Here is a 26,228-nt window from a genome sequence, read left to right on the forward strand (position 1 = left end):
GAGAGATATGTGCCAATAGCAGACAGTTACATGCTGTATCACATTAAAACTGGCCCTGTCTTCATGCCCTTACCAACATTAATGGCAAAAACATGGATTAATTTACGAACAATGAGTGTTAATAACATGAAGGCAGCGCATGTCAGCAATTTGGTTCCTCTCTTATTTCACGTTTTACTTAATCTTGCCTTCCTCAATAGTTAGCTATTTAATTATGTTGTGTTTCTGTTTTTCTTTTCCGTGCATACTTTGCCAAGTGTTTATAAGGGGTACCAGGTGTTTATGAGAGGCTTTGATTGAGAGTTCTGATGCCGAAGCCAAAGGAAAGTGCCTGTATGTGGGTTGGCCTCTCTGCAGCGCACACACAAAATGGTCATGTATTCCACTTGTAATTCCAATTTTGTGAAAATGTGTGTGAAGGGGGTGCACAGATGGCAAACTATTTACAGGGCACAAACAAAAGGAAATACATTGCTTAAATGTTAATGAGTGCAGTGTAATGTTTGGAAGTGGTGAAGTGAGGGAGATGCGAGGAAGTGCATTTCGGGAAGAGTGAAAAGAGGATGCTGAAGAGGAAAAAGAGGTGGTTGAAGATGTACAGATGGACAAAATGTGCAGAGAAAAAGGGCATACGTATCCAACATAAAGCAGACATAACTGAAGGCCAAAACTCCTTCACATGCCTCGATACTATTGAAATTTCAGAATTTAAAAATGTTTGAGGTTAATTATTTGTAACAAATCCTTGTTACTCATTTATCTTGAACAGCTAACAATCATTGACACAGCCAATCGTACTGACAGGTTTTAGGTGTAGTAGGTCAGTTGGGAATCAGAGAAATGTATTTTGTCTGTTCCCTTTTAGAGAGCCCCCACATTTTTCATCCCCCTTATATTTCTATGTGACTGATTGCATCCAGAAGATGTGGGTCCTTCCTGAAGCCTGGTTAACGTATTTTCTTCCAAAGTTGATGCTGCATGCAGTGCAAGACAACGGGCAAGCAAGCACTTTAAAAGGCTGAAGATGTTGCGTTGTACAATTTGCACATTACAGTAACTGTTGAACACATTAATCAGGAAGATATAGGGCAGTTATTAATGTGTTTAATATTTCAAGACTATATGTTCCCACTGTTTTATAAGACTTGCTTTATCACTAAATTAAGTTGGTTTAAAATTCACCATTTGCCAATCTTTTTTCAATTTTTTCTTTGGAGGAGGATCCAGCCTGGACCCCACGTTTGTCCATTAAGCTTGCTTGTGTTGCTCACTACATAAAATTCATATCAAACATTACGTCCCACCTCTTTCAAATGTAACCAGCAACCACTGACAGGCATAGACAAACAAGACAATAGCAGGTTGAGAGCTGGCATTGCTGAGCCCACAGGAGCATTTGTAGCTCACGCATTGGGAAAACACTTTTAATGTAGACGTCCATGTTGTGGTGGAGTAAATTGCCATCACTCAAAGTGAGGCAACCAATGGCTGTAGTGGGCTGCCACAGTGCCCTTGCTGTATGTTTTGGTGGTAGGAAACAAAATGTGAATTTGAAGTTAACAGACCAGTGGAAGAAGACGAACAGAAGCCCCTATACGTTTGTATATTATATATCTATATATATAATGGAAAACAACAGTTTGTTGAGACAGCTAAAACTGTCTCAAAGACCTAACCTAATAATAGTCCCATTGTGTTGGGGTTGAAGGATAAAAGTCATTATATCAGACCACGGTGAGGCTGAAATGGTCCTGGGCAGGACAACACATATGGAGGAAAGCCATTGAATCAAAAGCAAACACCTGAAATAGACAACAAAGCCATCCAATCAAAAACAAAAGCCATCCAATCATGAACAGGGGATGACCCAAATGTCACTCTAAGTATATGGTACATTCTGGAAACAAGAGATCTCTCAATAGAAAGCCAAAGCTGTCTGTAGCTGAGACTTAAAAGCATGCTCTTTTGCTGTTTTAACAGCAAGATGCATAGCCAAAGCACCATAACAATAAGAAATTGTAACTCAGCACCATAACCTCTGGGTGACAGACAAAAGGTTTCACTTTGTATCTATAGAAATGCACACACATACACCAGGTATAGATCACAGTTTGTCCATTTTAGTTGTGTGCCATTTGGACAGAAAATATAGGAAGGACCCGTTCAGAAAATATACCATCTTCTCAAAGTGCTTTAGTTTCTTTCTTCTGTCACGATTTGTTAATTGGTTAAACCTCAAGCTTGGTTTCTTGTTGTTGTTTTAGGATGGCCTAATTATACTCTTGAATACAGTCCTTTCCAATGGGAGATAGGAGGAGCTTTGCAGCATGAAGGCCAGCTACCATGCAGGCGTAGATGTCAATATGTTACACCTACTGCAAGAGTAGCTTGCCATACGTCAACCATCTTGGTGCACACCATTCCCCGACGGCTGTCACATCTGTAGTTGTTCAGTCTCTGATGGAGTAGTCCTGACATATACAGTAGTTAATGGAATGCAGATCAAAAGCCTCTAGTGCTCGATTTCCACATGATTCTATGATTCTTGTTCCGTAAGAAATGTCCACTTATGCTAACTGAATCCTACGTTGGTGGCTGCAGTACATTTGTGGATTCTGACAGGCCTCTGTTTCTTCGCTGTGTGAGCCGCTGCTCTGGCAGTTGTTGAGGTTGGTACACCGTGGTTGCTTGCTGCTGAGAATATATGGGTAAAAGCAAAGGATTGGACTGTTCACCTTGCAATGAGCTTGAGGTCTGCACCTGTGTATTTAAATAAAAAATATACAATTTTTTTAGAGTGGTTGATATACAGAGAATTGTGTAATTCTAAAGGTGGAAAACTAAGAGCAATGCACTGAAAACTGACATCCTTAATTGGCACATAACATATTCACTTCTCTGTTTAGTTAACTACTTGTGTGGGCAATTATTGTTCAAGAGAGCTGGAGCAATTTCAGGCAACAAGGATAAGCATTGAGGGCCTCCTTTAGGAGGCCCCTTTCGCCGCCAGAACGTCACTTTTTGTAGACATTCCGTTGCGCAGGAGCCTACTCTATATTTACGAGGCAGCACTAAGCCATTTGTTTTAGCTTAATGCTGCCTCATAAATATCACTCCTTTAACACTGGGGGCTTTTTGACACTGCCCCAGATTTATGAAAAATCGCAAATCTGAGGCAGCGCAAAAAACTTATGCCTCCCCAGGGGAGGGACAACGGGGAGAAATATCTTTATTTCTCCCCGTTTTTCCCTTTTTTATGTGTGCTGCATAAGATGCGTTAGACGCCTTTTGTTTAAACACATTTCACAAATGTATGCTCTTGAACCTAATTGTGCCCTGAAGTCCATCTCTCGTGTGTGATAAGGTAGTTAACTTGCTGTTAACTGCATATTTGGCATCTCTGTAAATATCTACAGCAGAGGAGCTCATAAATAGCAGCTTTGATTAAAAAAATTGCAAGTTGGCAACCCAGAAACTTCCCTATCAATGCTCTGGATAGGAGTTACAGCACAAAAAATGTACAGGACACAGACAAACTGAAAGCAAGCTTACTTTTCCTAGAGGAGTATTATTCCCTCAACTCAACATTGTGGCTGTTTGGTGTATCATTCCACCTTCAGGAGGATGTTTACATCAGAATGCGTCAGTTTTTTACATTTGAAAAGTACACTAAACCATCAAACTGTTTGTCACATTCAATTCTTTATTCAAGTCAAGTCAAGTCTTGCTTTATTCGTGATAAACACATCAAAGCATGTACATACATAGAAATCCGTTAAAAAACTTGATTTGTGTATCTTAAAAAAATAGAACTATAGACTTTTTAAAAATAAATCAATTGAATCATGGGTTAAAAATGTTAAAATATAAAAAACTTAAAAATGCTGATGTTTTTATAGCACGTTATTTACAATAGTCTGCTTATAAGTTTTTGTCTAATGGACCATGACCATCCCAGGTATTTAGCAGTGGCTATTAATATAGGCAATGTTGAATTAGTGCGAATAATTCTTAAGGCTACCGCACTACTTGTCGTTCCAAGATATTTACACATGGGAGTTAGCCAAATATGTCTGGGTTCCACGTATGATTTACATACAAATAAAAAATGTCCGATAGTTTCATTATGCACTCCACAAGATGGACACATTTTAGTTTATAGGCCGCCCCATCTGCCAGTCAGAGATCTTAATGGGATGGCACCACCTGCTCTGATCTGGAAGAGCAACCTCCTGTCCCTTGGATTAGTGATAACGTCCCAATACAGTTCAAAATTCGGGAGGGACTTTGCTTCCAAGAATATTCCCCCCATAGACTCTGGGTTGGTTTAATTCCAGATTCGTGCTGCCACCCTGTCCCAATAGATCTTTTTGAGGGCTTGTTTTGTTGGGAAAGAAGCACTCTCGGGGTTTTCCCATAATAGATGTAAACCAAGAGCGCCCAACATGTTTCTCAGTTCTTTTAACCAACCTATTTTGTGAAAAACATCAGCTCTGATGACATCCTTAAACCCCTCAGCGTAATGTAAAAGTTCATGTGTTGTCCAGAGTCTGCGCCAGTACAATACTGGACGCAACCTTGCTAGGTCGACAACCGACTTCCTGCCCAGATCAAACTTAAGTGGTAACAAAGGAGATCCTTTAGGAAGACCAGTAATGAGTCTAAAAAACTTGTTTTCCGCAGTCTGTAATGGTTGCAAGTTCTCGTAACACCATAGCTCTGCACCATAGAGGGTTGATCCGAGTGCTTTTGCCTCATACACCTGTAATGCTGGTTTAACCAGTTTTGTTAGGGATTTTCTATGTTCAGAGCCCAATGCACCAGCTATTTGCTTATGTCTCACGGTTGTAATGTCAATGTGCTTGGTCCATCTTAGGTCATTGGATACGTGGATTCCCAAATATGTAAAAGCGTTTACCACCTCCAGATGTCGGCCATTCATAACAGTTCGGGGGCTGTGGCTACGACGAGGATTAAAAACCATCAGTTTAGTTTTGGCCACATTTATCTCCAAGCCATGGTCCTTGCAGAATTGTAAATAAAGCGTGGTGTAAACCACTTGGGGTTTTAGATAAAATCAAAGTGTCATCTACAAACATTAAAATTGGTATTTTGGATCCAGCCAATGAAGGAGCGTCCACGTTTGCAGCCAGCATCCGGGCAACAACACCATCAATATATAGCGTGAACAATGTAGGAACCATTGAGCAGCCTTGACGAACACCCCGCTCAACAGGGAATTCTGGGGTAACCATTCCATATCCTCCCCACTGGATCTTTGCAAAATTTGCCTCATGGAGCCTCATTAACAATGACACAAGATCAGCAGGGAGGCCCAGGCTCCTCAACACCTGCCACAGCTTGGCCCTTGGGACCAAGTCAAAGGCAGCCCGCAAGTCAACAAAAGCTGCATACAGGCTGCCCTTGCCCAGCACCACGGTTTTCCACTGAAGCAAAGTGAAGCGGAAGACCTGATCCATCGTGCTGACCAATTTTCGAAAACCGGCCTGGAATTGTGACATAGCGTTATTTTCCTCAGCCCACTCCAAAAGTCTGTTTACAACCACCCTGCCAATCACCTTTTGTATGGTGTCAATTAGGCTTATGGGCCTGTAGTTTCCTGGCAGAGATCTGTCACCTTTTTCAAAGACAGGAATATTAACTGCCCCTTTCCATGACGCCGGAATATTGGCACCTTGGGCAACTGCATTAAGGAGGAGAAGAATATATTTGCTACAGCGTTCTTTATCACTAATGAAAAGATCCGCTGGAACACCGTCCAATCCCGGGGCTCTACCACTTGCCACTGTACTGAGGGCCATCATAACTTCTCTTTTGTTGAATAGGTTGCCTTCGCAGTGGGAAGGGCCAAGGTCGTCCAAAGAAGTGTTAAGCAGGGGGGCGGCGTACTGGGGCTTAAAATATTCTACCCAATCCTCTTGGGATACATTGTTATTGGGTGACTCCGCTACACCCCCTTTACCCCACTTTTTGATGTTCCAAAATAACCTAGAGTCTTTTTTGTCACTTGCCTCCGTTAGCTCTTGCCAATGAAGCTCATCCCACAGTTTCTTTGCCTTGACTGTACTTTTTTTGTAATCTAAGCGGGCACAACGGATAGAGGCCAAATCCCTCCCTTTGACCGCAGCTCCAAGAGCCAATCTAGAGGCCCTACACTCAGAATTGTACCACCTAGCCTGTTTTGGTTTACTCTCATTGCTTCTCTTTTGTGGTTTTTGAAAGTGAACCTAGTCGCTAGGTCACTGCCTGGGTCTATTAGATTTAATTGCTCTAGGGATATTACTGCTTCATCGACATGGCATTAATAATGTCGATAGTCTGCTGGCTAGTTTTGACATTTATCCATTTTAGTCGGCGAATGTCATTAGTTGGGACAACCAAGGGGACTTCATCTACTGTATCTGTCATTGCAGCACTAGTTGAGGACCACCACCACTTGTGCTCCACACACAGTGGATTATGGTCAATTTCTACTCTGGATATGACCTTCATGTCAACCACTGACCCCCAAAGATTTAAGCTACATAGGGCGTAATCTATTCTGCTCCTATGCCTTCCGTTGTCGAACGTGTAAGCCCCTGCCTTGTCGCTTGGGGTCCTCCCATTCATTGCCCTCAGACTGTTTTCGTAACAAATGGCATTTAAAGCAATGATATCCTCCATCCAGCGAGTGATTAGCTTCAGATTTAATTTTGGAACGCCCCATTGCCTGTCCTCGTCATTTCCAGAAAAGTCGTGTTGGATATCCAGCGGCTCGAAAGTCCTGTTTAAATCGCCCGCAATCACAACACTATTTTCCATGGAATGGGTCTCAAGGAGGGAGCCCAAAGCCGCACAAACTTCTGACCTCCCTTTCTTGCTATCTCTGGCATAGACATTATATATATCGAGCATGCCCGCAGGACCCAGATTTATTCTGATAAATTGGATATCTCTACTTCTAGTGTCGACTACTTTGATGGTCAGCTTTAAACTCTGCCGCACCTAAATAGTAAGACCACCCATTGGTCGACCCTTAGGGCCCTTAAGTGCTGGAATGTAGTAGTTCAAATATCCCTCAGAAAAAGCGGGTTCACAAAGCCAGGTCTCCTGGAAGATACACAGATTAAAGGTGTTTATAAAATATTTCCAGTCTTGGGATTCCTGCTTATTTCCTAGCCCGCTAAATTCCACGAGACTAATTAGCCTGTATCTACCCAAGTGGCCTCAGTGATTCCGCTAGTAATGGGTAAAGTAGATGTTTCAGACACCCCAATAACGTCTTTGCACGTAGTTGTATTGTGTGAATCAGCAGATAGAATCAACCCGCCATTTGTCCCAGATTTTAGCTTAATTTTTCGACGATGGCTGGCACCCATTAACAAAACACCCACTGGCGAGGGTAGCCCCATACTTCCCTCTTTATTCACAGTCTGCCCATTAATTTCTATCCCTGCAGCCTTATTTATTGGATGTCAATCATTATTGTCCAATCCAGAGCAGTTGCTTTCGCATGCTCGTCCCATGGACCTTGGAGTTTGTGGCTGAAGCTGGGGGCAAGATTTCCTTAGCGGGATCAAGGATGGTGCGGGGGCACTAGTTCTAAATTCTAGGGCAAAAAGATTTTCAGCCAGTGATGCATTTTTCAAGGTTAGTTCGATAGAGTCATATTTATGATATGGGGTGCTAATTCTTATAGCCACTAAGATATCCTCCCTTATTACTGAGCGACATCCTCTAACATGCCGCAGCCAATGAATGGCTTTGTTTGTTAAGGAGTCCGTTAACTCAGCTCTACTGTTGGTCAATTTGGGGACGTTGGTCATATATATTTTGTTACCAGAGTAGCCTTTATGAATTGCACTGGTCCCTATACCCTCCTGTCTACTTGCACCCAAATTTTTATCCTGCTCTATTGATCTCAAGGGTATGGGTCGCTCTACTGGTGTTGAATCGGGCTTTTGACGAATTGCCGGGGCTTTCCTTGTGACATCAACATGACTAGGGGTGGGTCCTTCTTTCATAATTATTTCTCTAGTATGACAAGCCTTACTAGGGTCGACTGTGGATGGTACATTTAGGCTATTACGGTTGTCCATGGCTGGAGCTCGCTGGACCTTAGTTTTTAGTGGATAAGGGCCTTGCTGGCTAGTTAAAGCATTCGGTTGTGTTTTTATCTCTCCTGCGTGCTCAGCCCTAGCTAGTGTTGTTAGGTTTTGTACTTGGGATTTTAATGAATCAATTTCATCACAGAGAAGTATTATAAGGTTTCTTAAGTTGTTAACTTCTTCAGTGACCACTACACCCCCAGTACTGTTGTTAATTAACTTAGTGGCTAGCCTATCTATCTGCTCTCCAACAGGAACAGATCCTGTATCTAGTAGCATCTGGGGGTCAGGGGGCCCACTATGAATGTCAGCCAGGACCGTAAACCTATTGTGGCAGGGTATGTGGGGGACAGTAATAGTTAATGAGCCCTCTCCCATAGTGCTAACAGCTAGATCCTGATCTATGTCTTTCAGGGCCTCACTCTGGATAATTAGACAATCCCCATTGTCTGCCTGGTTATTGTTTTTTTGTTTTCTCTTTACACGGAAAACATAGCTGGTATAGTGGGTAAGTCATTAATATCATCTATTCCCCTTATTGCGTCCCCACCCTTTTCACTTGCGATCTCACCATTACCCTGGCCTTGATCAGTTTCTAAAATCTCTCTACAATCGTCGACAAGGTAATTGATTCGGTCCATAACACTTTCTACTGGGTGGCTAGAAGACTTTCTCGGTTTTTTTCCCCTTCCGTTGTTTAGGGGGTTTGCTATCTCCTCCCCCCACCTCCATGGATTTGCGTTTCCCCATCTGTCCAGTAGGCGCACTGCTATCCTTAGCACAATACAGGTCTTTGAGATACACTCAATCTGTGCGGATTTACTCGGGCCTGCCCTCACCTTGCTTTGTCTTTATGCGCCTTCTTTGCACAAGGGCCCCAAATGTCAGATGTTAATGATGTGGCCCTGCCCTGCCTCTTCCTGCCGATGATGGCCGTAGACGGCCCGCCCTTTGTCCGGCTTGTCCTGCGCGCGTCCCGCGCTGCGTGAGGCGGAAGTTAACAGATACCGCCGGTATGGAAGGGGGCGGACCTCTGCGCGATGTTACAACGCACGGACTCCTGGGCAATGGAGTCCTTGCAGCGTGCTCCGGGTCCCCCCACAAGGTCCGGTCTGCAAGTCCCTTGGTGTTTTGCCCCTCCAGGGGTGGTAAACAGCTCAGTTGACACGGCAGGCTGTGCTGCGAGCCGTTATGTGGTGCCGGTAGGGAAGGGGGCTGACCTCTGCGCGATGTTACAACGCACGGACTCCTGGGCAATGGAGTCTGTGCAGCGTGCTCCATGTCCCCCACAAGGTCCGGTCTGCAAGTCCCTCGGTGTTTTGCCCCTCCAGGGGCGGTGGACAGCTCAGTTGTCACGGCAGGCTTTATTCCCTATGTGCATTCTGTGCAGAAACCAATTGTTTGTGTCACTTTTACCAACAATGGCAACAGGGCAGGCGTTATTGAGATAAACAGCATTTATGCATACACAAAGAACAATGTGGCAATATAGGCATTGTATCCTTCGTTCGGACAGACGGCGCTCTTGCTTCTATTAGATTTAAGTGCTGCATTTGACACTGTAGCTCATCACACACTGCTACAGTGTCTTAGAAAGGGAGGGGTGGTTGGTAAGGCTTGGGAATGGCTGGAGTCCTTTCTGCAAGACCGTAGTTTTCAGGTAGCACAGGGACCCCATCGGTCAAAAAACATCAGGCTGAGACAGGGGGTGCCAGATGGGTCAATTCTCAGCCCGACCCAATTCAACCTCTTATGTTGCGCCGGTGGCTGTGATCACGGACAATTTGGGGTGAAAATCGTGTCCTATGCAGACGACACTCAACTGGTTGTGTCTTTGACACAACCAGATGAGAAGGCAGCAAGTAAATTTACACCATGTTTGCAGGAATTGGCGTCCTGGATGGCCAATAACTGCCTCAAATTGAATGGAAATAAAACGGAGGGTCCATCAGTGTGGACATCCGCTTGGTGACCACAGATGCTGGGTCCTATACCCATGCCTAGCGAACAAGTTAGGAATCTAGGGGTATTGCATGATACTAAGCTCTCGTTCGAGCACCACACAAGAAGAGTTGCAAGTTGCAGGCATATGTTTTGGAATCCTGAGAGGACTCAGGAAGACCCTGGACTTGCTACCTACCGCAGCCAGGAAAACCATGGTCCATGCCTTAGTGACATCGAGGCAGGACTATGGTAATGTCCTTTATCTGGGAGCTAATGCTAAGTGCATCCAGAGGCTGCAACGTATACAGAACGCTGCTGCGTGCCTGGTTCTGATGTTGCCTAAGAGAGCCCCTTCTAAGAGGGCCCTGGGCACTCTGCATTGGCTGCCGATTAAGGAACGAATCCTGTTCAAAGCCCTCTGTGTCAGCCACCGGATCATACAGGGGAAGGGGCCCATCTATTTCCACAACCTGCTAACCCTGTATAACCCCACCCGGCAACTAAGATCCAGCGGGATGGGGCAGGGTAGTGTTCCTAACATCAGAAGAGCAAGGATGGGAGGCAGCTCCTTTCGCTTTTTGGCAGCACAGCAGTGGAACAGACTTCCTTGGAGGCTCCGGCTTGAGGCTTCAGAGGTGGCGTTCCGCAAGGAGTTGAAAACCCATCTTTTTCCCGTACTCTAGACCAAGGCTGTTTTATCCGGGAGGGGTGTGTAATGTCGGTAATTTTTGTGGGTGCTGCTAGGTCTGTACCGTAGCGCAGGGACACACTAGCCTAGTGTAACCAGGCGCTTTATAAACTTACTTTATTATTATTATTATTATTACATCCACTTCCTTTTAATTACTCACGGGGACTGTCCACCTGTTGACAAACCACAACAATAATTTGCTGAAATCCGAATTTTCAAATTTAAGTTTTTCCTTTTTTTTCTCCATGTACAAGATTTTTCCGTGAGAAGACCATACTTTTCTCCTAAAGCACCCCTTGTATATTTTTTTGCAGGACAGTGTTCTGCCATGTTTGCATACTTACTCCAAAATTTGTGCGCAAAAAGATACACGTACAAATGGGTTACAAATAACTACTTGGAACGCTGTTGAATACCAAAAAAGTAATTAATGTATTAGTGCTCACCACATTATGAATGTCAAGTTCCCATTCACGCTCCTCTCCTGCAGGGGAAGACCTATCAATTGTCCTAAGGTGCAGTGACACTGGGGCAAACCAATTGGTTTTTTTCCCCCCCTTAATAGTTACAAGTGTGCAGTGCTTAATTTGTAAAAGAATGAGTGCAGGTGCCCAAAGCACATGTCCGTGGCCATGTTTTGAAATATTGGCATGCTGAATGCCCATTGAATTCACTTCCTGCCTCTTTTATCCACTACATGGCACTCCCTGCCCCTTTATAAGGGTGACCAGATATCAGAATAAAAAAACAGGACAGGCACAGGCATAGAAATAGGACTAAATGTCCTACTATGTCTAGGGCATTTTTATATATATAATGATCACTACCTATTTGGAGAACTTTAAAGAATTGAGAACAATTCTACGTAGAAACTGGCGAACTCTGAAAACTGATCCGGTGATAGGTTCAGATATACCACCTGCTCCTTTGTTGTCCTTTAGGAAAGCTAGGTCCCTGTGTAACCATTGAATACATAGACATTATGAGAAAGAGGGCAAAATGACTACCTTCAAGGAGCTACCAGTTTTTTTTCTATGTGGGAAATGAAAGGCCTGTGTTAACAGCAGCAGAACCACATTTTACTGGGTACCAGGGTTAAACAAATCTAGGCTTATTAACAAGTTCATGACCTGTAACACGCCATACAATGTCTATTGTCTAGTGTGTCCCTGTGGATTAAGATATATTGGAAGTACCATCCATCCAATGAAAACACGCATTATGGGACACATGAGAGCCATAGTGGATGGGGATGCAACATACACGGTGGCCAGACATTTTTAAAAATTGCACCACAGCAACAGGGACCTCCTACGTTTTTTCTTTGTAGACCATGTACCTGTCAACACCAGGGCAGGAGCAGAATTTTGAGACTCAGGAGATTAGAATCACGTCATGTCATTGACCTGCAAACCAAGGCCCTGGTTTGTAGGTCATCCCTATGAATAGAGGGGAAGAACTATTGGTTCACCTTGGCAACTAGACACTTTCATATAGTTTAGATCTGTCCAATGTATATAAATTAGGATATGATATGAGGAGACGAAGGAAACAGAGCTTTGATTTAGATGCGGGTACACCACCAACCGCCCGCGAGTGTGCACGTAAAGGTGAAAAGGAGTGTAAAATCACCTCCTCATATCATTGCACAAAGGAAGAGCACTCTCTGGGATGAGTTCAATCGTTTATTTCAAACTCGTGCAGAAACAATTACAACAGTCGCCTCCGTCAGTGTTATCAGATGCGTCAGAAGTCGTCATAATGTATCGTATATACATCAGTAACAAAACTGTACTTACAATATATATATGTATGTATATATTCGGCATACAAACGTCTCCAGCAGTCACGCAGGTTTCATAGACGAGACGAACCCAGGTATTGGTGCTGATTGTTTGTTTAGCTCTCCACCACACCACCATTACACGTTTCGGGCAAAACTAGCCCTTGATCACATGACAACGTACAGGGGCGTATGTGCTCCTTTTAAAGTGCTAGTACCAAAGGCCAAGTATTGCTTTCATAGACATAAAAGACATATTGCCTCAACCAATTACTGCTTAAATGCAGATATGCACATGATTGACATTATGCACCACACATAATGCATTGTAGATGCTCATACAATTACAAGTAAGGATGGAAGTATATCTGTACATGATATAAATACATAAATACATATCTATATATAAAAAAAGTTTTTTAAAAGTTTTTTTAAAAACAGATATAAATATAGCAGCAAAATACTGGATATCAATAATCAAAATTACTTAATGTATAGTTAAATTAAAATTGATATTATTCTACCCCCTAGGGATTTTATGACCGCACGCCTGAATCAAATTTCCTGATGCGTGAGCTATGTCGTAGAACGGGTCCATAAAACCATGAAAATACCCATCCTAAATGCTAGCGTCTTAAAATCCAAGCCTATTCTCAACTGTGTGAGCATAATGAACGCTGACAATTTAGAGATCACACCCAAGTGGGTAAGGTAAGTACCTGTGCAAAAATGAGCCTTGATCGAGTTATGTGCAAAAACAGCAATAAATATTGGCTTAATATATAATACAAAATAGTGCTACCTAGTGAAACTTAAAATTATAAAGTGATATAAAAACAATGCTTATATATAGTAAGGAATAGTAGAGACAGCAGTATGTTCACATTTGTACAGTTGGTCATTCTTGTAGACAGTGTTTATAAGTATGTATGGCAGTCTTCCCCTGAGTTGAGACCATTGGGGGTCTTAGTGTCTAATAAAATGATGTGCCTGGTCTCTAACCTACGCAACCGCAGCTCACGGTCGCCACCCCTCCTTTGAGGTGGTACCATGTCAATGACAAAATATCTCAATTCTGCCGGGTTATTCCCGTGTGACTCTTCAAAGTGCCTCGCAACCGGGTACGCAGTGTCGCCGTTGGTAATGGCCCTAAGGTGCTGAAGAATGCGTTTGTATACCTGTGGTCTTGTGCTACCGACGTAGCGTAGACCACAGGGGCATTCCAACACATACACTGCGTACTCGGTGCGGCATGTCAGTTGGCACTTGATTACTGTGGGTTTAATGCTAAATGGAGTTGTATATTCTTTTCTGCTGACTCCATTTCTGCAAGCTTTGCAGGAGGAGCACTTGAGAAAACCCTTGCTTGAGTCCAACCACGAGCCCGTGGTCCAGATCTCAGGACTTCTAGATACAAGACAGTTTCCCATTGTTCTAGCTCTTTTATAGGCTATACTCGGTGTGCTCTTAATCTGCCCACTTAGTACTGGGTCACTAGAGATAAGTGTCCAGTTGCGTTTGACAATATTTCTAATAATCAAATGTTGGTTATTGAATGTTAGAATAAGTCCTCACCTGACGTCCCACGCGTGGGGGAGTACATGGTGCCGGTACTCCTCTACGCGGATGACGCGGTACTGCTGGCCCGCACCGGGGTAGGGCTACAGAGACTCTTGGACGATTTGGGGGTATTTATGTCCTCCCTGGACCTACAGATTAATAACAAAAAGTCACACGTTATGGTTGCAGGGAAACCCCCAAAAACTGTAAAGATAAGAAAGTTTCTATGCAACGGCGAAGAAATATCCAGGGTCCCGGTTTTTACCTACTTGGGCGTCATATTTGACGAAAGGGGCACATGGAGGCCACAAATAAATGCCAAAGGCTTAGCTGTCACCAGATCAACTTCTGCTTTATTGAGCTTTGCAAAACGACTGGGATCACGCCCAATAAAAGCACAAGTTTATAAATCAAAAAGCCTTTCAATAGCAAAGTATGGTGCTTCCTTATGGGGTTATCTACCACAAGGCAAACTCCAGGTGGCGGAAAATAAGTTTCTTAGATCTCTGCTAGTGGTCCCCCAATCAACCCCAGTACTCTCAGTCCATACAGAGCTGGGTGTCGGCTTCATCAGTGACCAGTTACAGCTGGCACCTCATGTTCTGAGTACCTGGCTGCCCCTTGCAGCCAGTGCACTGGAGAGAAAGCCTGCCATTGCTCTGGTGCCATGAGTAGACAGTAACCATAAACTGTTGAATAATATTTTTAATATTAGATCTGTTATTTATTCGTGTAATTGACATCCCTGCTTCGTGGCTGAACATGCTAAGAAATGAGACTGCATTGATGTCACCTTGGTAGGCAGAAAGTCGTTGCCGCCACACATAACAATACCATGACCACCTATTTCTCCAACTACTCCATTGAAGGGCTTCTTTACAAGCCTCTTGGACCGCCGGTATGTCACTTTTTCCCATATTAAAAGTGATGCACTGGCAGCGCAAGGGGCTTGTAAATAAGCCCCTGAATGTATTTGAAAAGCTGAATAAGGAGACACATTTTTCTCTATTCCTAATGTGATGCTTTTTTTGTAAAACTGAAAAAGAAGAATTTCTTGAAGTCCGGAAAGAACCCAGTCATCCTAGGAATTAATTATTTGGAGGAAAGCTTCATACAAGAAGATGGCTAAAGATAGAAAGGTGATATTTCACCCCATAGATTTGTACGATTCATGAGAAATACAAGGCACAATCATAGAAACCCTGGTCAGGATAGTGACTCTGTGGACCTTTGAGAAGATTGTCCAGATCTAGGAACTCCCTTGTTGTAGACTGTAAATAATGCAATTATCAAGTGTGGCAGGGAAAGGAACCCTGATAAGGCCTATATGCTAGAAGGGAAACAGAGCAGGGGCATGAAGCATGGCCACCATATCTACCTCCTGGGTCATACTGCTAAGGAGATTAAAGAACTGGGCTTACTTGGGAATTTACAATTACGTTTTTTACGAGGTTTGGGAACAGTGGAGCAATACCTAAGGGTCTGATCTGGAATTTTGTGGACATGTTCCTATGTCGCAAACGTCACAAATGTCCTGTTGGCCTTATTACAAGTGCTTTAGGATATAATGCACTCATAATAAGGAGGATGGGATATCTGTCACTTTTTTTGAAGGAGTAACTCTTCAGTCATACTCCAAATCAGGCCCTAAGTCATATTACTGTCTTCCTACTATAATTGCAAGAAGTGCCTGATATTTCCAGCTTCATGGACGTGTCATCCACATTTTAATTTGTGAATAGGTACAAATTGTTTTTCATCCACAGAGAAAGGGGCGGAGAAGCCTCAGCTCAACATCAGCTCAACATCCTGATTCGTCTTCACACAAATGCCTAAAAAAAAATTGTAATAATGTTGAACTAACTCAGCTTTCCCATTCTCTAGATGTGTACTGAAGAATTGTGTCTTAGGACCTCTTCTTTATCATTTTAATATAAGTTTCATTTAGTTAACGGTGTAAATGATGCTGCATCGATCTCCGGTGCATGCAATAGGCGTAAAGGACTGACGAAAGAGCATGATGATTAAAAAGAAAAATCACAATTACTTCCAAATGCTGTTAAATCCAAACTGTTTTATTTATGGATTAAAAAACAATGAAGGCAAAATGGTTGTAGTTCAAGGAGATCGGAAGCAGAGGGACAAGATTTTCTGTTTGTGGGCATTCATTTGAACTCATAACTTACCTGGAAAACTCATGTGATCAAAAGGGGAAACAACCGTTACAACGCAACTATTACAACGGACTACTTTTACAACGCAACCACTACAACGCAGGATCCTTTACAACAAATGCCTTTACAACGCATGACATTACATCGCAGATGCTATTACAACGCATGCCATTACTACGTAAGTATAGGTAAGTATATCATTTAATTAAAACATTTATTTAAATTTAAAAAAAATATGTAATTAATTAAATATTAATAATGTAATAAACATTAAAAATAAAAATAATTATTTTAAAAAAGTACTTTAAATAAATTAATTTAAGTAATTTTAATATTTATTAAAAAAGTAAATAAACAAATAAAAAAAGTAATTTTTACCCCTACACTATCCAGCACTTACCCTACTATTACACCCCCCTGGAGTTAGAATAGTAATTTTTACGCCTACACTATCCCGCACTTACCCTACTATTACACCCCCCTGGAGTTAGAATAGTAATTTTTACCCCTACACTATCCAACATTTACCCTACTATTACACCCCCCTGGAGTTAGAATAGTAATTTTTACCACTACATTATCCAGCACTTACCCTACTATTACACCCCCCTGGAGTTAGAATAGTAATTTTTACCCCTACACTATCCAGCACTTACCCTTCTATTACACCCCCTGGAGTTAGAATAGTAATTTTTACCCCTACACTATCCAGCACTTACCCTACTATTACACCCCCCTGGAGTTAGAATAGTGATTTTTACCCCTACATTATCCAGCACTTACCCCACTATTACTCTCCCCTGGAGTTATAATATTATTTTTAAACACCTAAACTATTTAAAAAATATATATATATATATTTACAAATACATAAAAAAATAAAATAAAAAAAATTAATTACATATCTATTAATTACATTTAAAAAAAAATTATATACTTACCTATACTTACGTTGTAATGGCATGCGTTGTAATAGCATCTGCAATGTAATGTCATGCGTTGTAAAGTCATTCGTTGTAAAGGATCCTGCGTTGTAAAAATTGCGTTGTAATGGTATGCGTTGTTAAAGTATGCGTCGTAACGTCATACATCTGATCAAAAGGCCTTTATGTGCTGGTGAACATGCACACACTATTACCTTTCCTTGATTAGGACCCCACATGAAAACAGAACGATTTCACCTCACCTGAAGGTGGCAGTGCTGTTGTTGCTCTGACTTCTGGTGTTGGTGCTGGAGATGCAGAGGCTGACATTGTGATGATTGCTGTCCTGTTAATCTGGAATTCAAGAGGGCTTCGCCCATTAGGACGATAGATGTGCTGTTATCAGACGTTTGCAACTCTGCACTCCTATGCATTTGATGTTGAGAGTACCTATAAAGAGACAAGCAGCAAACTGAGGAGATAACGCTTATCCATACAAACACCAGAGTAACCTTGCTTGACAAAAACAAACAGATATATACAAATATTACTCAGGACGGAGACAATGTTTTTTCTTCCATATGTTTAGGATCGGCTAGAAACCCTTTCTTCTGTATGTGTGAGGTCATGAAATCACAAAAAATAATTTTAAAAAGTAATATAGAGGAGTGTTAAAAGCAAAATGACAATCATGGACATTACCAGAGCCATCTTGTCTGGTGGAAGTTCCTTCGTGCACATATGCTGCAGTCATTCTGACCGACCGCAGCCATTTTGTATTTTGTTGGTCACTTTTGTTTTACCCTGCCCTTACTAGCATCCCTCCGACCCTCTGACTGACCTGGTATGTGTGCTGGGTGCTATGAACTCTATTGCCACAACAAACCTCAGCACCACTTGCTGCCATAAAACTCGTTCTTCCTCTCATCTCTGTTTACAGGCAAGCCCTTGCCTATTCTATCCCTCCCTGCACCTGGTCACACAAACATGGTTTATTGCACTGCCAACAGCAAGACTTGTTTTCACCAACAATGGAACCTGTTTTTATTAACAGAACGGACTCTTAGATCTGGCCGGTCTCACATGTTTTAGACCCTGAAGCAAGGTTCAGCTGCAAGATAAGATTGTGTGTTTGATCTGGGTAGCAGGAGAATTACTGTTGGGCTTGTGTTGTGTGACAACCTGCCCGGGGCGGGGACTCCAAGCCTGTGTAACCATGTTGATGAAACAATGTTGGGCTTGTGTGACAACCTGCCCGGGGCGGGGACTCCAAGCTTGTGTAACCATGTTGATGAAACAAATGCATTGTGTCAAACCTGTATAAAAGGAAGAACCAAAGGAGTTGCCGGCAGAACACCTCCCTCAGACATCCCGGTGTCTGCAGTTGACGTTGTCTCCTCATGAGAAGTAAATCTTTTCTTGTCTTCCAGTTTCTAGCCCTTGCCTCATTATTTTGGTAACGGACCCAAGGTGCATTATAGGTGAACCCTGCACCGGTTCCTGAGTCATGGTTTGGAGCAGAGATTTTACCGATCTATAAGAAAGGTGATCGCTTTGCTCCAGCCAACTATAGACCAATCAGTCTAATCGATGTTGTGCAGAAAATTATAGCAAGATTAGTTTTAGGGAGAATGCAGTACTGGATGAGTGAAGCTGACATGCTTGCTCCCTTACAGGCAGGCTTCCGGTCACATATAGGGACCCTGGATCAGGCTTTTAGATTTGTGTTACTGTACTGGAAGGAGTGGGCATGTTTGCATCCTTTGTGGAACTTAGATCGGCTTTTGATCTATTGCCAAGAGCAAAGTTATGGAAAGTACTATTGTAGCTGGGGATGCCTAATGAACTGGTTGCCATCTTGATTAACCTCCACGAACACACTTATGCACAGGTTCAATGGGGTAAACCAGGGGAGGTTACCGATAGATTTGATGTAGGTAAAGGCGTCAGACAGGGGTGTGTGCTGGCTCCCACCCTGTTCTCTTTATTCATCAACGGGGTGGTCCAGTACTTTGTTAATTTCCCGACTGACGCGCCGATTCTAGCTGGCATGAAAGTCCCCCTTCTCATGTTCGCGGATGACACTCTACTTATTTCCAAAATGAGACAGGGATTACAACTTGCACTGTCTCATTTTGAGGTGTTTTGCCGCGAACATGAGTTGGATGTCAATGTGTGGAAAACTAAGTTCATGGTGCTCCATGGGTCGAAATCTGTCAGAGCACGGGTTTTCATGGGTGGTGACCCCTGGAGCAGACATACGTTTTTACTTACCTGGGGGTCACATACAGTGACAAACTGAGTTGGAAGCCCCAAATTGACATGTTAGCATTAAAGCACTCCCTGCTAGCTGGTGCACTGATTAAAGAGCACAGGTTGTCCCTAACTAAGCCTATTGCCCCCATTGTTAAAATATATGAGTTGAAAATGTTGCCCGCAATTATGTACGGTGCAGAAATCTGGGGCTTTAGCAACTTGTACCCACTTATTGGTGCCCAGGACAAATTTCTGAGATCGATAGTAGGCCTACCCCAATCTTCACCATGAATTCCTCTTTTGCTGGATCTTGGTTGTCAGGCTCTTGAGGACATAGCAAGCTTCAGGCCTCTGGCATTCTGGAGACGTCTCTGGACTACTCCGGAGCTCTCCTTGTATGCCAAAGCTCTGGCGAAAGTAAGGGGGTTGAGTTGTTCATACAGGATCCCCTGGTTGTCTGAAATCAAATCACTGTTGTCAGATATGGGGATGGGGGAACTCTGGGCCCATCCGGACACCGCTGAGTTCCCACCCAAAAAAGTTTTTCGTGCTGTGTATTGGGAGATGATTATAATTAAGAGATTCTCCTCCCATGTCACTAGATCCATGACAACTGTTTTTCTTGACACTAAGGATGAACCCCTCCTGGAAGACTATTGGGATATCATCACAACGTTACCCGATCGTAAACTGTATCACCAGTTTAGAGTAGGAACCTTACCCCTATGTTGGCTATCTAGTAGATGGAACTCTGCTGGTAGTGACAAATGTTTATTTTGCCCAGATCTCATTGAAACTATTGACCACTTTTTATTTGCTTGCCCTGCGTACCAACAACCAAGGCGTATCTGGCTAAAACCTGTATGTTTACGTCTGGGAACAAGACCAGCTTTAATTGCAAGTAGAATTTTGAAAAATGATACTTAAAATCTAGTTGTAACTGGGGTAGCAAAGTTTTTGAGCTGGGCATGGGTTCTTCGAAAGAAGAATGCAGGGGTATAGTTGACAGGATTGAGGAAGCTGTGACAATCCTTGTAGGGGCTGCTGCTAGTATTTATTTTAGGATGGAGAGTTTATACTATTGATTCTTTATATTTGATATGTATTAAGTCTATTGCTTGTTCATATATATATTTAATACTATTTTAGGGATGGTTTTATATTGTACATATATATCTATTATTAATAATGGATTTTAGACATGGTCTTATATTTCTGTATATGATGAATTTTACCTTGTATGGATTCTGCACTACTTTGTATAGAATGTCTTTTATGATGAAGTATCGCAATAAAGACTTAATGACTGATATTCTTTACCGCATTTCATTGGGTAAGAGTTGTGTCAGCCCATGTATAAAGTAGTTCCATTGTTCATCAGTGCTAGAGAAACATTGTGAACACAGATCCTGTGACATATACAGAAGAATGGGACTGTGCATGGTGGAACCACGACAAATACAGTAGGCAGGGATTTTTATGTTGCCACATCTCACAGATACAATAGAAAGGGATTTTACATTGTGCATTGATAAACACAATAGGTAGGAGCGTTAGACTGCAAACAAATAAAATAGAAAGTGCGTTTATACTGTGTACTATTTAACAAACATCATAGGATGGGGCTTTGCAGTTTAACACTGAGAGACCATCTTACTCATATCACTAATTCAGGATCGGCTAGAGAGGTGGTCTTTTCATTGTGCACATTTGCAAATGTATCTTTGGAATTTAACTGTGCACGAACTAAAATACTTTTTCTTTTTAGGTAAATCCCACTGCAAAGGATAGTATGTTACAGTAAATAACAAGTACAAATGAACTACTCTGATCCTAAACTTACTTATCAAAGAAAACCCAAAGGGGCTTATTTATGAGCACTTTGTGCCGCTGGTGCGTCAGTTTTTCTAACGCTCCAGAGGAGCAGGAGCCTGCTATTTTTACCAGGTAACACTAAGCCACTTTTTTGGGCTTAATGCTTCCTTCTAAATATTGTTCCCTCTAACGCATTTTTCTGCATCAAAGGGGCGTGTGATGCGTGTTGCTGGCGGCGTTCCCAGCAAGATCCATGGCTTTGTGACACTTCCCCAGATTTGCGAGAGATCGTAACTCTGAGGCAGTGCCAAAAATATATGCCTCCACGGCTAGGCGTGGGGAAGGCACAACGAGGAGAAATATCTTTATTTATCCTTGTGTTTCCTTTGTGCAGCTCACAAAGAGGAAAAAGCCTCTTGTGATTGTTTTTGTGCAGGAAGGTTTCCTATCCTGGACAAAAATAATCATCCCTGCAACGCAGGCACCCTTGCACCATGGAGCAAAGGTGCCTGCGTTGGTGCACAGCAGCCCATTGTGCACCAGCGCAGGGGAAAAGGACAGGAATGCACCGTATCTGATGGATACAGCGCATTCCTGTCCTTTTCTTTTGCCATAGGGCAGCACCGCAGGAAGGTAGGCGCTGCCCTATGGCAAAAACCATAAATTAGGCCCACAGTATTCATTAATTCAATAATAACCATTCCCCACCACCAGTTTCTAGGGTGCATCACAATAGGGCAGGGGAAAGGGCAAGGCAGGACACACTTGAAAGCCAACTTTCCTCTTTTTTACACTGTACTGCACTATCTCTCCAATACAGTCAGCGCCTGTAGAGGGGCCTGCCCCCAGAAGGACCAGCACAGTACCTCCTGCAGCAGAATTGTTTCCTCTAGGTTTCTGGGGTAGTCAATCTGCAGCCACTACCATTTACTGAATCCTCTCCAACTACCGTTTCAACAGCTCACTAACACCGTTAATCATTTAATCTCACAGAGAATTAGCTGATATGCCTAGGATAACCCAGCACCCTCATCAGGGGCTCCTTTCAAAAGTTATCCAAGCGTTCCAGTTTGAGGTTCAACAAAAAAACACTGTCTATAATATTTGACTTAAAAGGTTTCAGGTTCTTCACACTTGGTCTCCAAAGCTGTTACTCTGCTCACCAGTTCTTCTTGCTCCGGTCTCTTGAGTTTATCTTCTACTGCTCTCAGATCTTTTTTAGGTCTCGCGACCTATCAATGCGCGCAAGCGCATTGAGCGGAGCGAGAATTCATGTCGGCAAAATCCTCTTCAAACCAAGGGCTTTCAGCCGCGGTTTTCTTGAAGTTCACGTGAATCACGTGAACAAACAAGCACGAGTATCGCATGCAAGCCCAGCCTCTGCACTCCTCCCCTCGCTCGCATTCCCAGGCTCTCCCGCCCCCATTCGGCATCAGGCACTCCTCCCACACCTCACGGACATCTGTTCATTTCTCATCCCCCTCCCCAGCCAGCTTCCCCCAGGCCCCTGCTGCTTCACACCCTCATCGCCGCTCGGCCCCCTCCCCTGCCCGACGTGTCGCATGCAAGCCCAGCCTCTGCACCCTCTGCACTCCTCCCCTCGCTCGCATTCCCAGGCTCTCCCGCCCCCATCCGGCTTCCCTCCCACACTTCTCCCAAGACAGCCTCTGCACTCCTCCCCTCGCTCGCATTCCCAGGCTCTCCCACCCCCATCCGGCTTCCCTCCCACACTTCTCCCAAGACGACACTTTAGTTGCTTTTACTTGAAGCAACCACGTCTTTCTTTACCACTGCTTCGAACCTATCTCTTTTCATTCGTCTCCTCCCTCATTTCACCCTTCCTTCCATGCCTTCCGGTTTTTCGTCACTCATCCTCTGTTCTCGACCCTTTTCATCCCATCTGTCCTCCAAATCAAGTTCTATTTTTCGTAGACAACGAGCATCATTGTGCAGCTGAAGGTCACACGGTTCCGCCAGAGGGACACACGGCCATTTCCAGAGCATGGATGAGCACCCCCCCCGCCTCACGTGCTGCCGACCCCACCAACTGTACACAGGATTAGCTCAGCCTTTGACCGGTTGCTCGCTTCCTTTCTTGGTGTGCAGTGGCCTTTCGGCGCCACAAAGGATGAATTGTTCCATTCCAGACAGCTCTGTGCAAACACTGGGGCTGAACCGTGTGCTGCAGATTGCTGTCATGGAAAGATAGCACAGAACGGCTTTAGATCAGCGAAGCCACGTGCACGGCTGTGTTTGACACGGAGATTGTGTTCTCAAAGCAAAAAGGAAAACAAACTGACTATCCCGGGGCTACCACGGCCATTTCTAGCAAAAGGGAAGTCAAAATTGGCCCACACTGGCTACGTTTGCTAACCCTCCCAGCCAAGCTGCAAACAGCATCCTATAAACACGATGGCATGAATTAATTAATTAATGAGGCACAGCCTATAACAAGCTTACCAGGCAGCGCCGGGCTCTGCAGCAGATGGTGGCATCGCTATGTATGCATTAAAGGGGATAGGCGCCGATACATGCACTGATTTTCCCACAAACCTTGGGCGCACCGCAGTAAATTAATATTTAAAATAAATCCGAAATAAATGTATCGGACAGAAGCAGGGTGGGGACTACCCCTCACTTTCCTGAGTCCTGGCGTGGATGTACCTCTGTGGCCACAGCAAGGGCTACATTCCAGTGAGGGGGCCAGCTCGTGTCTCCAAAGAGGGTCTGTTGACCTAGTGTCCGTCTCCCATCACCCCCCCGGGGTGTGAATTCTAGCACCAACCGACAGCATCACAGAGGAGGCCACTGTGCGCTTCTAGTTTTACAGAGATCTCTAGCTGCTAAAACCACACGCTGCTCCATCCAGCGTTGAAAACGTACAGCACAATCTAAGGGTCTTTTTATGTGAAAGATGAAAGATAAAGGCAAGCAACAGTGATACTATGGCAAAAATACGGGGGGCGTTTATGCACCGAAGCCCACCAGAAAGGGACACTGTTTGGGGGGGGACAAGAAACAAGCACTGGCGTTGCCAATAGGTCTCGCAGTAGGAAAGTTGGAGCTATTGGTTTTGTAAATGACATTTTATATTTATATATTGTTATTGACAATACCAATAACGATATATAAATATAAAATGTCATTTACAAAACCAATAGCTCCAACTTTCCTACTGCGAGACCTATTGGCAACGCCAGTGCTTGTTTATGGTGCTGATGTCTGTCCCACCTCAGACCTCATTGCAGTAATCGAGTGTAGGAACGTGCACTCTCCTTGGGTGAAAACCTGTTCTTTTTTCACTTCAGGTAGTGTCCTCCCTCTGCTCTTACACTTAATTTTACCCTCAGAACCAAAAAGTCCTACTTTTTGTGCCATACATCTTCCATGATATGTGTGGAAGAAGGCTCCTACAGGATGAATTGGCCAATTAACAAGCCCACCCTTCATGTTCACTGTACACTTCTTTCAGCTTGTTAAAAATGGGATTCCTGGTTGGCTGAGGTATACACCCAGGCCAGGTAGGAACCACCACTCTAGTCAGGTTAAGAGAAGTACACACTAAGAGACAACCTGTGCCAGAAACACTGATTTGCATATACCTGGGTCTGAAATGAGGTGGCAAAGTTAGCTAAAGAATGATGATGGATTCAACCCAGATCTGTGACTGGGGGTGAGTGTCTGAAAATTTTCAGCGCTCCGTATATCACCTCCTTATATTAGCTTTGTTCGACCTAAGTTGGCAGGATATGCCCAGATGTGAGTCCCTTGCTCACTTTGTCACTGGATTCAAGCTAGCTTGGCTGGTGAAGGTTGTTACCCAGGAACCGGTCCCAGGATGCTTGTTTCCGGTTCAGGGAAGACCTGGCTTGGCAGTTTGGGCTGGATGGTTCCCATGAGGCACAAGGCCAAGACTGATTCGCATATAGCTGGGTCTGAACTGAGGTGGCGAAGTGAGTTAAAGAATGATGATGGATTCAACCCAGATCTGTGACTGGGGGTGAGTGTCTGAAAAGTTTCAGTGCTCCGTCCATCATCTCCTTGTGTTTGCCACTTTCTAAAAGTGGCATTTCTAAAATAGTAATGCCAAATTCATCTTTACCAGTAAGAAGAATTTGTCATTACCATTCCAAACATATGAAACACAAAAAAGCGTCTCTTCTATGATCAGGAACAACAGCTTAAATGTGTATTAAGGAATTCCCAATGCTAACTTATGAGAGGTGTAGGCCTCACATTAATGAAAAATTAAATGGGCTGCTTGTCTCTACCAGGACATGCAAAAGATTCCAGTACATGTCCTACCTTTCATTTACACATCAGCCTGCTCTTAGGACTACTTAGGACCTACATTAGGGGTGAATTATGTGTAATAAAAGGGGAGTTTTTAAATTTGGCAAGTAGTTTTAAATGCCAAGTCGAAGTGGCAGTAAACTTCACACACATGCCCTGCAGTGGCAGGCCTGAGACAGGTTTGAAAAGCTACTTCTGTGGGTGGCACAACCAGTGCTGCAGGTCTACTAGTAGCATTTATTTTAGAGACCCTGGTATTGTATATAACAATTCACAAGGGACTTAAAAGCAAATCAAATATGCCAAACAGGTGTAAACCAATTATACTATGTTTAGAGAGAGTACAAGCACTTTAGCACGTGTCATCAGTTGTAAAGTGCCCAGAATCCTAAACCCAACAAAAAGGTCTGAAAAAGAGGAGGAAGGCAAGAACTTTGGGGCAAACCTTCATAGAGGGCTATTTCTCAATACCTAGAGGTACTATAATGAGGATCCTCAGTCCGAGTTCAACCCTCTGCACTGAACTCATGTTCCCCACCTAGCGCAGTGCTGTCTGATACCCAAACTGCACATGCCCTCACTCCATCTGCAGCATCGATGCCTCCTGCCTTCTCAGCACTTGTCCACTGTCATAGCAGTGCTCCACAGCACTGGCACTTGTGCAGGGAAAACAAGTGTGCG

The 26,228-nt window shown here is 43.5% G+C and overlaps 1 protein-coding gene across 1 annotated transcript in view; it reads right to left on the minus strand.

Annotated features, from left to right (window-relative positions):
* Nucleotides 1–2,059: 2,059 nt before the first annotated feature.
* Nucleotides 2,060–26,228, minus strand: part of NPAS2 (neuronal PAS domain protein 2) — a 492,166-nt gene continuing 467,997 nt past the window's right edge. Inside the window, exons 19-20 of the mRNA XM_086933390.1 lie at nt 17,447–17,633; nt 2,060–2,760 (exon numbers count right to left, since the gene is read on the minus strand). Coding sequence (XP_086789516.1) covers nt 2,584–2,760; nt 17,447–17,633 — 364 coding nt within the window. The 3' untranslated portion in view covers nt 2,060–2,583. The remainder of the gene's footprint in view (nt 2,761–17,446; nt 17,634–26,228) is intronic.

Source organism: Lissotriton vulgaris, chromosome 8, assembly GCF_964263255.1.
Source record: "Lissotriton vulgaris chromosome 8, aLisVul1.2, whole genome shotgun sequence".
Lineage (NCBI taxonomy): Eukaryota > Metazoa > Chordata > Amphibia > Caudata > Salamandridae > Lissotriton > Lissotriton vulgaris.